General features: G+C 28.7%; 3 protein-coding genes across 4 annotated transcripts; all 3 read right to left on the bottom strand.

Moving 5' to 3' along the window:
• Positions 1-3,500: 3,500 nt before the first annotated feature.
• LOC124916685 (bZIP transcription factor 27-like) lies at positions 3,501-4,441 on the bottom strand. Its single transcript, XM_047457436.1, has 3 exons — positions 4,009-4,441; positions 3,869-3,937; positions 3,501-3,794 (listed from the first exon to the last, which is right to left on the bottom strand). The coding sequence occupies exons 1-3, from the start codon at positions 4,336-4,338 to the stop codon at positions 3,720-3,722; spliced, it is 474 nt and encodes a 157-aa protein (XP_047313392.1). The 5' UTR covers positions 4,339-4,441; the 3' UTR covers positions 3,501-3,719.
• Positions 4,442-5,151: 710 nt separating this feature from the next.
• LOC124916640 (la-related protein 1C-like) lies at positions 5,152-7,761 on the bottom strand. 2 transcript variants are annotated; one of them, XM_047457385.1, is made up of 6 exons: positions 6,973-7,761; positions 6,370-6,862; positions 6,180-6,279; positions 5,989-6,079; positions 5,780-5,887; positions 5,152-5,619 (listed from the first exon to the last, which is right to left on the bottom strand). In XM_047457385.1, exons 1-6 carry the CDS (start codon positions 7,387-7,389, stop codon positions 5,434-5,436), a joined length of 1,395 nt encoding a protein of 464 aa, XP_047313341.1. In that variant the 5' UTR covers positions 7,390-7,761; the 3' UTR covers positions 5,152-5,433. The 2 variants fall into 2 exon arrangements, with proteins under 2 accessions (XP_047313341.1, XP_047313340.1); XM_047457384.1 differs by having other exon boundaries at positions 6,370-6,898; positions 6,973-7,760.
• Positions 7,762-12,362: 4,601 nt separating this feature from the next.
• Positions 12,363-13,741, bottom strand: LOC124914950. Its single transcript, XM_047455582.1, has 5 exons — positions 13,470-13,741; positions 13,179-13,297; positions 12,918-12,975; positions 12,754-12,831; positions 12,363-12,683 (listed from the first exon to the last, which is right to left on the bottom strand). Exons 1-5 carry the CDS (start codon positions 13,666-13,668, stop codon positions 12,490-12,492), a joined length of 648 nt encoding a protein of 215 aa, XP_047311538.1. The 5' UTR covers positions 13,669-13,741; the 3' UTR covers positions 12,363-12,489.
• Positions 13,742-14,550: the final 809 nt, after the last annotated feature.

The following is a 14,550-nucleotide window of genomic DNA, read 5'->3' as shown; positions in this document are numbered from 1 at the left end:
ATAAAGGTTGATGCCTTCAACTTTTGATAATCTATCATCTGCTCGCACTCTCCTTTTTCGACATTCAGTGTGGCATCAAAACTCAAGGGTTATAAAGATGGGTACTTGATCTCAGCCTAAAAAAATATGTTGACTCATTTAATCTCCTCAATCTGCACAACATACCTTCCCATATTAAATCTTTCTAAATTTGTCATATCAACAAATAGACTTTCATTATCCGCAAAGCTAGTCATACGAATCCGATCAACATAAAATGAGATTATCATTAACTCTCTAGTTTTCTGAAACAAAATCAATGACTCCAACATAGGTGAATTCGATGTGTTTGTTCCCGATGAAGGAAACATGTCAATAAGACGTTGATCACATGCTATCACCTTATACATATGTGTTCCGTTATCAAAATAGATGGATTTCGGGTAACGAATATGTGAATAGGAGTGATTCACTCTAACCCAATCGGTCTCCTACAATAATTAAGTGTTCTCATCGAGTTCAATAAATCCTCCAAGATCATTATCGACTCGACTAAGAAGATCATGATTCTATGTATACATTGGCATTCAAAAAAATTGAATCCAAGTAGTACCCTCCATATCTACGCGAAGTCTTATGATGTGTTCAGACACAACAACTTGTGGATTCTCAATATTAACTGACCGACCATTAATGAGTTTTCAGATTCTTTCCTCGACTAACAGTCCAATACACTTATCGATTGACATTAATAAATGTTGTTTTAAATTCGTTCTATAGAGAAACATATATTCTCAAGAATTGAAGACATATCAAAAGACACCATAATTAGGTCCGGCCCGAGACGCCTTTGATTCTAAGTTGACGTCTAAATAGTCTGGCGTAATAGCTTTAATTGGATCAAGTTTGTCTCAATCACTTTTGTTTTCGTTCTTTATTTATGAGATAACTACAACTCCGAGATGCGCCTCCAACGTTTGAAATTCAAAAATTTGAGTCCAACATGATCCTCTTTCGTTTAGTCTACCTAAATAGTTTGCCTCTAGATGCCTACCACTATTGCAATAGTCTGAGCTTTCTCCACACAAAGTTTTGGTTGCACCACTTTGGGTCGTGTTTGTTGCCTAAGTTGTGTGTCAATGGGAGACCTCTCCTTCCTTTGGTTGTGGAAACAAAGTCTAATTGAGAACCAACCCCTTTCTCGAGCCCTCCTCTACCACAAATAAACTTTAGAGTCCCCGAACCTGGACTTATGAGGCACCCTTAGACGGTGTTGAGAAAGTCGACTAAAGACCAATGACCAATGTGACATTTCGATTCCTCTCGTCTCTCTCACGATGTTATGCATTGTTTTACCCCAAAACTCACATGAGGTTGTCCACCAATCAGACTATATGACCCCATCTACCCAAAAAAACTAGCATTCCCAAGAGTATTAGACGCATCAGATATATGTCTCTAAATAACTATTTTGAGGATGTGACCTTATAACGCACATCCTCACACTTATCTCTATGTGCAAATTTTTTAATTTTAGAAGAAAATCCAAGTCTTAGTTAGTTAAATTATTATTATGTTTTTTTTTGCTATATTGTAAAAATAGTTATGATATTTAAATTAATTAATTCAAAGGTTAAAAACTAATAAATATAGTAATAATTTTTTTAATAAAAAAAAATAAGTTGAGAGAATAGGAAATAATATCACTAGAGCTTGTTTAGAGTCATTTGATCTTTCAAGTTTTTTATAAAAAAATAGAAAATTTAATTGGATAAAAAATAAATTATTTTAGATTTGTTTAGAATGAATTATTAAAAATATTTATATTAAAAATTTAATAAAAATAATATTATTTTAATATTTAATTGATAAATTAATAATTTAATACTTATAATATATAGACATAGACATGATCGAAGAATTTTAGCGTTATTCACGGTGAAATTCTTACGGATGATATGTACATAAAAAAAAGTTGTATTATGCCTAATCATATGTGTCACGAAAATGTTAAATTGTCGATGAGCGACTAGTAGGTGGAGTATTGCCGAGATTCATTGGATAATGTTCGAATCTTTGGGTAGTTGCTAGAGAATTTGGATTGATACAACTCATATGACAGACTTACATATTTTGGTAGTCATTCCAATTATTTTTTAGTGAACTATCTAATTTGAAAGAAATCGTCGAAAGATATTTAAATATAAAACTAGAAAACAAATAATAATACAAATATTTAAATATATACTTGTATTAATTTCTAAAGATATTAAAAAAATTATTATCTACCTTAAAAAAAGCAACATTAAATTTAAAATATATATATATATATATATTCCTTTTAAAAACTTTAATATCAAACTAGCTAGGACAAAGAAATGAGAATAAATCAGAATAGAAAAATATCAACGGTGTCATATTATTACTCAAGTAGAAAAAAGAAACTTTATTTTATTATTTGATAACATTATTGATAAGATTTTATTGGTGAAATCTTATAAATCTTAATTAATACATAAAGGTGGTGTGATAAGTTGAATTATGATACATCATCATCATCACCTTTAGAAGAAGACTATTTTTCTTCTTTCTAATAGCTAACATAACATAGAATCTCCTCCTTGTTCTCAAGTTATTAGTTACTAATGAATTTTTTTCAAATCGGTTGGTTTGTATATCGAAATGTAAAATTAAACGAAGATTTCATCCCAAAACTATTTAATTTAAACCAATTAAACCCAAATTAGAAGGCATATATATATATATATATATTTGGGTAATGATAAAATAATTGTTTTTGTTTTATCCAACACCATGTAAAGGAGAGTTGTTTTTTTGTCCGAACAAATAAAGATACATAGGTGATGTTAAATCGATAACAGAGAATATAGTTTCAATAAAATTGGGGGACCCAACCAACCAAAGGTGAATGTGCTGTCACCAGCCTGGCCTGGCCTGGTGAAAGCAACATTTACAATTCTATCAAAATTATTCATTCATTTTCTTTATTTAATTATAAGCACATATATTAATTAGTTTTTATTTTTTCAAATAAATCATAAAAATACCATTATTTCTACATTATTATTATTATTATTATTATAATAATACAAAAACAAATTAGGATAGTGTATATCAGGGGTAAAAAAATAACAAGCAAATTAATCAATTATGTGTTTGATTTGAATTATTTGAATAACTAAAATTTTAAAAAAAAATTATTTTATTTCTTTCTTTATTACATTCAATTTATTAATCAAAATACTAAAATACCTTATATTTAAATTATTATTTTTTATTTTATTTTTATATATTAATACACTTTAAATATTTTTATCAAAAAAAATTCAATCCATAAAATTAACAACAATCCTCGAATTTTTTATAATTTTTTCAATATTCAATCATGTATATCTAATAATTTACATTCCATATACATTTATAAATTAAGTTTAATCAACTTTCTTATTAATAAAACAAGATTAACTAAAACATATCAACATCAAGGTTAAAATCAGTTCATAAATCCACCGACAAGGGGTTCCATATTCTTAAGAAAGCACAAAAAGAAATATAATTAGATATATATAGATAAAGAGAAAGAAAAAGCAGTACATCTTTTAATTTCACGATCCCTTATCTTCATCTTTCTTTCCAATCGAATCATCATCATCATCATCATGATAACGTGGGGTGGTCTCACAAACATTCCACAAAACATTTGATCTCTAAATTTAAGTTCAAAATGGTGCTGTTGACGTTCGTTGAAGAGTGTTCTTTTTCGGTGCTTCAGCGCCCGCTAATTCTATACATAACTACGACCCAACAAAAACATACATAATGTTTAAACGATTTTTATCATTTTTAAACAATTAAATAAATTAGTTACCTGTAATTTGAGCATGGCGTTTTCTTTGGTGAGATTGGCTATTTCCTGCTCAAGCTCATTCGTGTAAGCCTGCATGCATATTAATTATAAGATTCATGAAATTATTAAATGAAACAAACAAAATTGTTAAAAAGACATTCCTGTTTTCTGGCCCTGGATCTGGCTGCTGATTCTCTGTTCTTGATCATTCTCTTATGCCGACGATCATCGGTTGGATTACCATCATTTTGATCCGGGAATCTCTTCTTCCCCATTAGCGTGGCCGCCGCCGACGGCGGCGGCCGGGGCAAAGTGGTGGAAGAAGGCAATAAGTGATCGTCGTCGAGGGAAGAAACGACATGATTGAGGGTAGTCGGCGGACAGAAGGGGCGGCCGAGGAAGTCTTGGAAGGTAAAGGAGTTGGCGGCGACGTGAGATTCTTCTTTAGAAGAAGAAGAGAGAGTGGTCATGTCTTTCCAGACTTCCTCCATGGTGTTTAATTTAATTTGGTTGGAGAAGATGTCAAAGAAAACAAACAAGAGGAGGTGATGATCAAGACGGACCAGGACACTTCTTTTTGGGACCCAAGTGGAACTAGACTGTTTTTATATACAATATGTTTCCTTTCCTTTGACCCATAATTAACAACTAAACCTTAAACCCTAACTTGGTCCCTGTTGGGTGTTGAGTGTCGGGTTATATGTCCAAGTCCCCAAAGGTTGGATATTTATGGACTATGTAACTTTTATTTCTTTTAAATATATATAGTCTTTGTTTTTATGACTCTCTTGAAAAATAAAAGAATCAAACAATAAAAAATAAATTAAGAGAGAAGTGATGAGAATAGTCATAAGTCTGAAAATAGATGATTGATTATTAATTTTTTTTTGGGTATGTTAGGGCAGATAATTGAATTTTAAATTATTGATTTTATTATATAAGTTGAAAAAGAACATAGCATTCGTCGTATTTGGGTCCACCTATGTTGGAATAGATAGATATGCTTGCCACAAATAATTTCTTATAAATCTTTACCCACTAATTATTGTTGGATACTTTTTTGTATGTTGAAAATGTCTTTATATTAAATTGTAATTTAAGCTTGTAACATTTTATAAAAAATTTGTAAACAAAAACTTAAAATTATATTATTAAATTAAAATAAAATGATTTTCATAACAATTTTTTTCACATTTTTTTTTCCTTTATAGACAACCTTAACAATTATATCCCCACATAAACTTAAAATACTACTAAAATAAATGGGATTATTCAAAATTTTAATATTCACTCACATCACAAAATAGAATTCAAAATCAAAAATACTATGATAAAATCCCCCAAATGAAGATTTAAGAAGAGTTTCGAAACAGTATCATAAACAAAAACAAAACAAAACAAAACAAAAATAGAAAGAATCCATCACACAACCATCATCATCTATCAAAAACCAATAACAAACTCATCAAAAACTCTCTTTGTTTATCTTTTTCTCTAGCGGTTCCTCTTCCAACATGAAAAACAAAAGCGAAAACAAAATGGGACCTGTTGTTGTTTTCGACCAGCAGCAATAGAAGAACATGATACTAGAATCCCCTGTTGAGGACAGACGTCCTGACATTCATGAGTTCAGCCATTGATTCAGTCATCTTCTTCTCCTCCTGTCGAAAATTATGCATATTATCATGACTAAAACCTCCAGCAGGTAACTGAACTGATGCTTGTTGCATAGTCCATTTCCACCAATCATCACGCTTTCTTACTTTATCGCCCTACAATGAATTTCATCAATGAAACAATTAGGGTTATCCAAAAACAACAACGATTACAGGGTTTCAAACTAATTCATAAATCTGAAGGCAGACAGACAAACAGACAGACTACACTAAAACATGTTGTACTAAAATTTCATTACTGCAATTGAAATTAAACCTGCACTTCCACCACACTTGATGAACGCAAAACACTCAATATCAATTGGATATTGTAATTGATATTGATATTGATATTGATATTGATACTTTCCATCAAAATCCTGACCTGTTAAACAAGTAAAGAATATGATTGTCACAATATCAAGGGGACAAAAGAATTCATTAACATTGATATTAGAAATTGAATACTTTTAAAATAAAACATACCTTTTTGAAGTTTGCAATTAAATTAATAGGAACCCAACCTTGTTCATCCATGTTCTGTCGCAAGAACGTATCCTTAACTAAGTTATCAGAACTGCATCAAAACAGAAAGAGATAAAAACACCATTTAGTTCTAGTCAATGAAACAGGGAGTTAAATCTGAATTGCAGTTCCAAATTGCATAAATAATTAACCTGAAATAATAATCTATCTGGTTTACAATCTTCGAGTGCAGCATTGGATCGGGGGCAGGGAAAAACATTAGAGGAGGTCCCATGGGGTAAACAACAGGAGCTGGAACATAAATTAATAAAATTACAGGCCAAAGGGAAAACAAATATTATCAAAACAATAAGCAATAACAAAAAAAATGATATATTTTACCTTGATAAACCATAGGGTGGTTACCGTAGGGTGGTCTTAAAGGCCCTTGGGGAGGTGGAATAAAAGGAGCATCATGTGGTGGTGGTGGTGGTGGTGGTGCTCTTACATAACCCCGGGAATCTCTACCATTGAAACTCCTATTACGATTCCAATCGCGATTTCCACGCTCCTGATCTCGCCTTCCAGCATGATTATGATGGTAAGAACCACCATCACTACGATGATGATGATGATGATTCAACCCACCGTTGCTCCTCCTAAATGAACCACGGTGTTGCTGTTGTTGTTCACCATGAGATTGCGATCCAACCCCTACCCTTTGTCCACTACTCTCCTTCTGAGTGCTTTCCTTTGAAAATGAAGCCTCAACAACAGGTGATCCAAGTTTTCCAGCATTTGGAGATACTTCAACAACCAATCCCTGTTGTGGCTGGACAAAGCTATCATTATCGATAACTGGACTTGAAATAGCATTAGCATTGTCTGTCACAATCTGCTTTTGCAAAGGGGAAGATGTAGTTCCAGTTACCTGTAAACAATGATTCAGCATTCCCGCAAACATCAAATCAAATGCATAGAATGGAAACAAATAAGGATTCATACCTGAAACTTAGGAACAAGTCCATCAGAAACTGCTTTCAATGAATCAGAAGAACCAGATTTTGACAGAGTCTTAGTAGACTCAGAAAGAGCAGGCCAAGATACAGCATCCATAACAGGTCCATCCTCAACAGCACCACTAGAAAGAGGCTTGTTCCATGCAGGCTTCTTATCGGCTTTGTTACCGCCGCTACGAATGTCAGACGACCTATCTGACAGAGCCTCCATTGAATGAGACGAATCAGAAGAGAGAGGGCATAATGGGTCGGATTCAGATCCCCGAACCATCTGTGTCCATGGAGACGAAACGATTCGAGCGGCGGCTGTCGAATCTTTCGATTGATCACCGGTAAGAAAAAACCCGTCGCTTGAAATCTGAGGCAAGTGGCTGATTGTGGCGGACTTAGTAGCCGTCTCCATAAAAAGATTAGGTTTTCAGAAAGAAAGAAAGAAAAAAACTTAAGATCAGGGTTTAGAGAAGAGCACTTCAAATTAGCCCCTCAAATCCCTAAAACTATGTATATTCCTGATTTCTCGATCGATATAAGTATTCCGATTACTCGATCGATCGACTAATGAAATGAAAGTTGAAAGAAAGAAGAAAAAGATAAAAGAAGTAAAGCTTAGCGATCAGTCGGAAACTGAAAACTGTGTTCCAAATATTACTTGAAGGATCATCGGAGTTTATCTGATCGCCGGCGAGATCTCTCTCTCTTCCTTCTTTACTTCTTCTCCTCTCCCTCTCCTTCTTCTCACTTTCCCTCTTTCCTTCTCTCTCTTCTCTTTCTATATACCTTCTTCGAAAATAAACTTATTTAATTCCCACATTAAACCTAATATATTTTATAAATATATTCTATTAATAACAAAATAATCTACCATTTAAACAATTAATTATATCATAGAAAATGGGAAAATGGGGGAGGTAGATTTTTTTTTTAATTAAAAAAATTATCTTTTAATTTTATTTTGAAAAGTAACACGAAACTTTTTAACCCGTTTATAAATTAGGATAAAATTGTATTTAATTGAAAAAGATAATTAATTTTTTTAATTAAATATTAAATTTATTTCAGATGATTTTGAATTTTATATAAATTATAAAAAAAAAAATCACGTCTATACAAATTATAATTTTAAAATAATTAATTTATATAAATTATTAAATAATATATTTAATATTTTAAAAAAAATATAATTAAATTATTACCGGTTTATATCGAAGTTATCGATTTTTCGATTTTTTTCCTCATGATGACAATTATATTCCGCTTCGCTCTATTCTTTTCAAATTGTCTGGTTTGGACGATTTTTTTTGGGTTTCACTTATAGTTCACTAATTTTATCATGATTATAACCTAACATAATTAAATATGTTATATTTATTTATTATTAGATATATATAAGAATTCTAAGTTTATTTCTTTATAATAATAATATAAATTTTCAATTATATATATATTATTATTATTATTTTTAGATTATAGTATAAACTGTGCCCGCAAGATTCTCATAACGGTAATGGTAATTAAAAAAATCTTTGTAGTAGAACGTCCGAATACCCGAAAATCTATTCTCAAATAATATTTTTATATTTATCACAAAGTTTAAGCTTTATCATCTCTAACACATTCACTCAAACTTGAGACAAATGAAATATATATATATAATAATGTTTAATTTCAAAAGTGTTCGAATTGTCGGGTCGAGAGATGTTGTTAATTTGGATATATATGTGAGAGTAAATTGATACTTGGGTCGGATTGTGGGTTGACCCGCCCATAAACTTAAAACGGTTAAAAATGCTATAAGTATATTTCGAATTTAAAACCTAACAAAACAAGTACAACTCATTAATCAACTATATATATATATATATATATATATAATGATGTTTAATTTAAAAAATATTCGGATTGCCGGGTCGAGATGTGTGGTTAATTTGGATATATATGTGAGAGTAAATATATACTTGGATCGAATTGTGGTTGACCCGTCCATAAACTTAAAACGGTTAAAAATAAAATAAAAAATGCTATAAGTATGTTTCGAATTTACAACATAATAAAACAAGTACAACCTTTAACCAACTAAGGCTAATAAGACATTATATTTTAAAATTAAATCAAATTTGATAAACGTGTGACATTTTAACAATATAAATTTAACTTTTTAATAAAATAATATATATATAATAATGCTTAATTTCAAAAGTATCAAGATTATCAAGTCGAGAATATAATAATAAGTAATATTAAACATTTTATTCAAAATCTAACTTACAAAATATATATATACACAAAATTTTAAAATTATTTCAATAATAATAAGTGGTCTAGCGGTTAAAGTGTTAAAGAATTTATTTTAGCTTGAGTAATGCAAACATTCGTGAAAAAACTTTTGTTTATGCCTAAATGTGTAATCGAATGTTTAAAAATAGATTCTCGAATTAATTAGTTAGATAATTTTTTTAATATTCTTAATTTTTTTTCAAAGAAGTATATAATAATAATAATAATAATAATAATAAGTAATGTTAAACAATAAAATTTTATATTTGATTGATAATTTTATACAAAATTGCATGTTTGAAGATTTTTGTTTTTATCGAAATTACTTTTATTTTCACGTAAAGAAAATTTTCAATTTATATAATTTTAGGTAAGTTTAAAAAATAACAAAATAATTTTAAATAAAACAAGTGAATAAAAGTAAATTTTGTTATATTTTTTAATAATTAGATAACAGAATATTAAATTAAATTATAAAGTTATATTTTTAATTTTTTTTTTTTTGTTTTATATCATTACTTGTGCATTGCATAGAAGAGGACTACTAGTTAAATTTGTAACATTCATTATTAACTTAAATTATCTTCAAATAACATAATAAAAATATTCAAATTCTTATGGAGATATGTTCATTATTATTTTTGACAAATTTGTTCATAAATTTATATTGATCATGCTTTATTTGTTTTTATTGTATATATATTTTTTAATTTATAATTATTGCAAATTTATATTATCTCGCATTAATTTAAGAGAACTAATTTTTATTTTATTTTTATTTTTTGTCATAATTCAACTATTGTACAAAATTGTCTAAAATATTATATATCTCCAGTTAAATTATTACTAAGAGAAATTAGTTCTTATAGTAATTTAAATTGTAATTGATATTTATTTCTCATGTTTTTCTGTCATATGTTTCTTGGTGAATGAAAAATAAATTCATCATTCTTAAATAAAAAAAACAATCATTTTCAGGCATTTCATAAGTTTCATTAGAATAATTAATCACTTTAATTATAAAAACATGAATAAAGATGTTCCACGGCTTGTCTACCTTAATGCGGCAAGTCATTTTGGTTGTATGCTCCTTGTTATCTTTTTAGTTGTAACCTTTGCTTTAAACAATTATTTTAGTAAATATGTATATGTTAAATTGTATTTTACTAGAGAAACATAAATTTATATTGGAATGTTTAATTAAAATAATTCCATTATTTTTCAACATATTTGAATAAAAATTAGGACTTATAAATTAAAATATTCTAAATGCATATTTAAATCTAAATTTAAAAAACACATTTAATTTTTAGATGAAGAAGCATTCATCTAATTTTTGTGAACAATCATAGCTTAGTTGGAGAGTTCAAAAATTCAATTATTTTGGGTATTTATATAAAATAAGTCATTTAATTTTAATTTTCATTTAAGACTGAAATTGAATATTTTTTTTTATAAAATAACATTCAAACTATAATAATTTTAATTATTTTTTTTTTTCAATTACAAATTTATGTCTTCTCACTATATTTTTTTTTCTAATTAATCTTTTATCACAATAATAATAAAAATAAAGATAGTTTCTTTCTTTTATTTTTTTAATTACTCTCGTACATTACATAATTTTTAACATTCTAATAGCATCCAACAATTTTGAACACATACATTTCAACAAAATACTCAATTTTAAACACAATTATGTCTAAATTTGTAAATCGTACTCAAAATTATATCGTTTCGAAGTGATGTGAAAAATAAATACAAAATCTACCTCTTTAAGAATTGTTTTTTATTATAATAAAAACGAATATGGAGACAACATAAGTTGAGATATCTAGATTGTAGTCTTTGTTTATTTTAATCTGTGTTTTGTAATGTGATTTGACTGTCATCATTCAAAAACTTTTGAGTCTTTTGTTTGTCATCTTACAATCAAAATTAGAGTTTGTCTAGTTTTGATTATTGACCCCTCCCACGTTTGAGTTTTTTAATGAAATGATTTTAAACCGTTTTTCTAAAAAAAAAAAGAATTACTTTTAAATTTATCATCAAATTACACATTTTTTACAAACCCAAACTAACCTTCGAAAAAAGATATTACATAAATTTCAAAAAAAATATTCACTTTTTAAAAAATACATAAAAAATGTATGTAAATATCATTTTATTTATAAAATTTTGATAGTTTAATCTAAACTTAACACAATTCATAATTAGAGCTCTATTGGATGAAAAATAAATCCAAATTCAAATTTTTGTTATTATAATTAGATTTCAGTGGGATTTTTGTTATCCAGTCAAATTGGGATCATATCTATATGGCGTGGATAAATGTTTCTATTAAACTATTCTCTAACTATTGAAAAACAAGATATTTTTATTATTTCTTTCATAAAATAAAATATCACAGAGTGACTTATATTTATTTTTTATCACTCAGATTTGAGTTGGTGTTACATTTTGTTTAATTCGGCACTCTATTTAGTCGGATCAAAATTTTCGTCCCAAATTTTTATAATTCAAATAATACTCTTAACTTTTGGTGATTCGTTTGCTATCGGATCAAATTTTTCGTCCCAAATTTTTATAATTCAAATAATACTCTTAACTTTTGGTGATTCTCGTTAATTGTCTGGATGATATTTATTTTAGTATGTAAACCTCTGTTCTTTTTTTATAGCATTAACAAAAAAAAAATTATTTATTTTTTATAAAGAGTTATTGAAATTAATATTTTATTCGTTTTTAGAGTAATTTTAAAAAAATTAATTTTCTACACTCAAATTTTAATTTTCATAAATTTGTATTAATATTTATTATTTAAATTCTCTTTTAGTTGTTTTAATTTTTAAATATTATTTATAAATTAAAATAAATCTTTATTTAAATTAATGAGAATTAATTATTTATAAAAAATTAGAAAAATTACAAGCATTACTTTTCTCTCTTTTTTTAAGTATGTGTTTAGGAGGAAACCAAACCCCTATACAATTCAATCAAAGCTGATCAGATTTCTTTAGTCAAAGACTCTTTCCGAAACCCATTTACACTTCAATCAAAAGCTGAGAGCTTTAAGTCAAAGACTCTTTACACTCCAGCAAGTAATGAACTGAATGTCAAGACCTTTTCAAATCACCCCAAATATAAAGATAATCTAGCCCAAACTCAAAGCTGATATTGGGTAGTTTGGAAAGAAATGTAAATATTGTTTAGAACAAAAGAGGTCCTTCTACAATGGCAAAAGTAGAACAGGGCAAGGAATAAACTCAGCCAGAAGATTGGCATCAACATGCTTCGAATGGATCGCTTCCATGCTTAATACAACCAAGTCCAAGTTCAGATCATCCGCCACCTCTCCAATGATAGCCGTAGGCTTACTTCCTTCCCCAAGTTTCTCGAGTACCTTGAATTCTTGATACCCACCTGTCAATTCCAATTACAACTCCAATTCAATTTCAAAGATCAAGTCCAGATTGATTACATATATACATACCTTCAGAAAGATGCCAGCGAATGCTAGAAAGTTGAGTATCATGTCCAGGCAATAACTCTTTCAGCTTCTCATCAATAACTACACCCATAATTATAAACATCTATATCATAATACTACATTCCCATCTTTCCAAATTCAAAATCAAACAAGGGACTGTTATATACCCACAACAGTGATGTCAGCTCCATATTTTTTTGCCAAAGCAGCTGTAGTTGCTGCTGCCTGTTGTTATTTGTTTACCAAACAAAAGAGTCCGTTTCAAATTGACAACTTTTAACCAAAAAAACACACTAAAACATCATCATGCAACAGTAATAAATCATAGTTCTTCAAATCCCACAGAAAACTAAACAAACAATAAAGCAAAGAATGACAGTAATCGATGAAAACAGAGAACAAACCAAAGAGATAATACATATATATACCTGTCTTGTTCCCTCAGAAAGATAAGGATTCCTGTCTGTAATTGGCAAAAGAAGATGCTTGAAATGGGTAAACGCATCAACAGCCGAAGTGGACTCTAAATCTTGTGGATTAACCTTAACTGTATATGTGTATCACAGAGGATGAATGAAACCCATTAGAACAAAATTCATTAACTAAATTACACATAAATCAGAGGATCAAATTATATATGATCATATGGGCTATATACTTTAAAGCAGATAGTTTTCTTTTGGCAAAATAACAAAGAAAACAGAATTGGGTTCTTCTACCTCTGTCTCCATTACTGCGGAGCTTGGATTTGGGGGAGTGAGGGTCTAATATACAAGATTTTGTCGTGGTCGACTTGACAGTATTAGGAAGAAAAGAACCGGCAGAGGAATTAGAAAACGAAGTTAAGACAGAACATCTGGAATGGTCCAGATTATGATTATTTAGAGGAATAGGTAATAGGGAGCGAATGGAAGCCATTGTTGCAACTTAGAGATCGATAAACGCTTCACACAGTATCGGCGAACACTGATTGAAATTGAAAGGGGGATTCTAGAAGAGGCAAGAAAGTGATTTTCATCCGTCCGATGAGTTTGATGATTCATCATGATTTGATCTGGGAGACTGGGACCCATCTCATCCATCTTTATCTTGTTTTGTTTTTTGGGGATGCTCAATTAATTATCATAATACAATATTATTAAGTTCCTTTAATCTTTATTTATAAATTGGCACCACTAATTAAATTAGTAAATAGGTTGAAAATAAAACTTTAATAGATCCAGACAAGACAATGAGAATGCTTTGTAAGGTTTTTCATTTTTAATTTGTAACTAAGTCTAAGTCAAGTCTAAAGAAACAAAATTAGTCATGAGGAGGATGATTTTAAAATATAAACTATCTTAATATTATAATTAATAAGTTGAGTGATGTGATTAAGGATGATAATTATAAACCGTATGTGGTTTTGCAATTCAAATTGTTCTGTTTGGAATAATTTTTTCTTAATTTTAAGGGTAGTAGATAAAAGAAAGACGAGAATTAGAATGAGATGAAATAATAATATTTTAATCTAAGTTAAGAAAGTTAATATTTATTTTTCTTAATAGTTAAATTGATTTGAGAATTAAACAATGAGAAATATTTGAAAAATTAAATAATAATAGTAAAACTAAATCAGTCATTTTTCATTTTATAAATGAAATATGTCCTAAAAATACAAAGTATTATATGCACTATTTTTATCATTATTATGGTTATTATTTTGTAAGACAGATTTATGGTATTATTATATTATTTAGTAATGATTCTGGATAAACAAATACAATTAATTGAATTGATTTTTGAAATAATCAAATCGAA

The sequence above is a fragment of the Impatiens glandulifera genome, chromosome 9 (assembly GCF_907164915.1).
Source record: "Impatiens glandulifera chromosome 9, dImpGla2.1, whole genome shotgun sequence".
NCBI lineage: Eukaryota > Viridiplantae > Streptophyta > Magnoliopsida > Ericales > Balsaminaceae > Impatiens > Impatiens glandulifera.
The sequence above is the reverse complement of the archived record's forward strand: the minus strand, read 5'-3'. Positions and strand labels throughout refer to the sequence as shown.

What these genes read in the sequence shown, in the direction of transcription:
- LOC124916685 (XM_047457436.1), bottom strand. Translation starts at nt 4,338, where the DNA reads ATGGAGGAAGTCTGGAAAGACATGACCACTCTCTCTTCTTCTTCTAAA. An exon ending in GATCCAGGGCCAGAAAACAG is followed by an intron (nt 3,938 to 4,008) that starts GAATGTCTTTTT and finishes ATATGCATGCAG; the next exon opens with GCTTACACGAATGAGCTTGA. An exon ending in ACGCCATGCTCAAATTACAG is followed by an intron (nt 3,795 to 3,868) that starts GTAACTAATTTA and finishes GTTGGGTCGTAG; the next exon opens with TTATGTATAGAATTAGCGGG.
- LOC124916640 (XM_047457384.1), bottom strand. Translation starts at nt 7,389, where the DNA reads ATGGAGACGGCTACTAAGTCCGCCACAATCAGCCACTTGCCTCAGATT. An exon ending in CCACCCTATGGTTTATCAAG is followed by an intron (nt 6,280 to 6,369) that starts GTAAAATATATC and finishes TTTATGTTCCAG; the next exon opens with CTCCTGTTGTTTACCCCATG. An exon ending in CAAGTGTGGTGGAAGTGCAG is followed by an intron (nt 5,620 to 5,779) that starts GTTTAATTTCAA and finishes AATTCATTGTAG; the next exon opens with GGCGATAAAGTAAGAAAGCG.
- LOC124914950 (XM_047455582.1), bottom strand. Translation starts at nt 13,668, where the DNA reads ATGGCTTCCATTCGCTCCCTATTACCTATTCCTCTAAATAATCATAAT. An exon ending in CCGCAGTAATGGAGACAGAG is followed by an intron (nt 13,298 to 13,469) that starts GTAGAAGAACCC and finishes ACACATATACAG; the next exon opens with TTAAGGTTAATCCACAAGAT. An exon ending in TTTCTGAGGGAACAAGACAG is followed by an intron (nt 12,976 to 13,178) that starts GTATATATATGT and finishes AAATAACAACAG; the next exon opens with GCAGCAGCAACTACAGCTGC.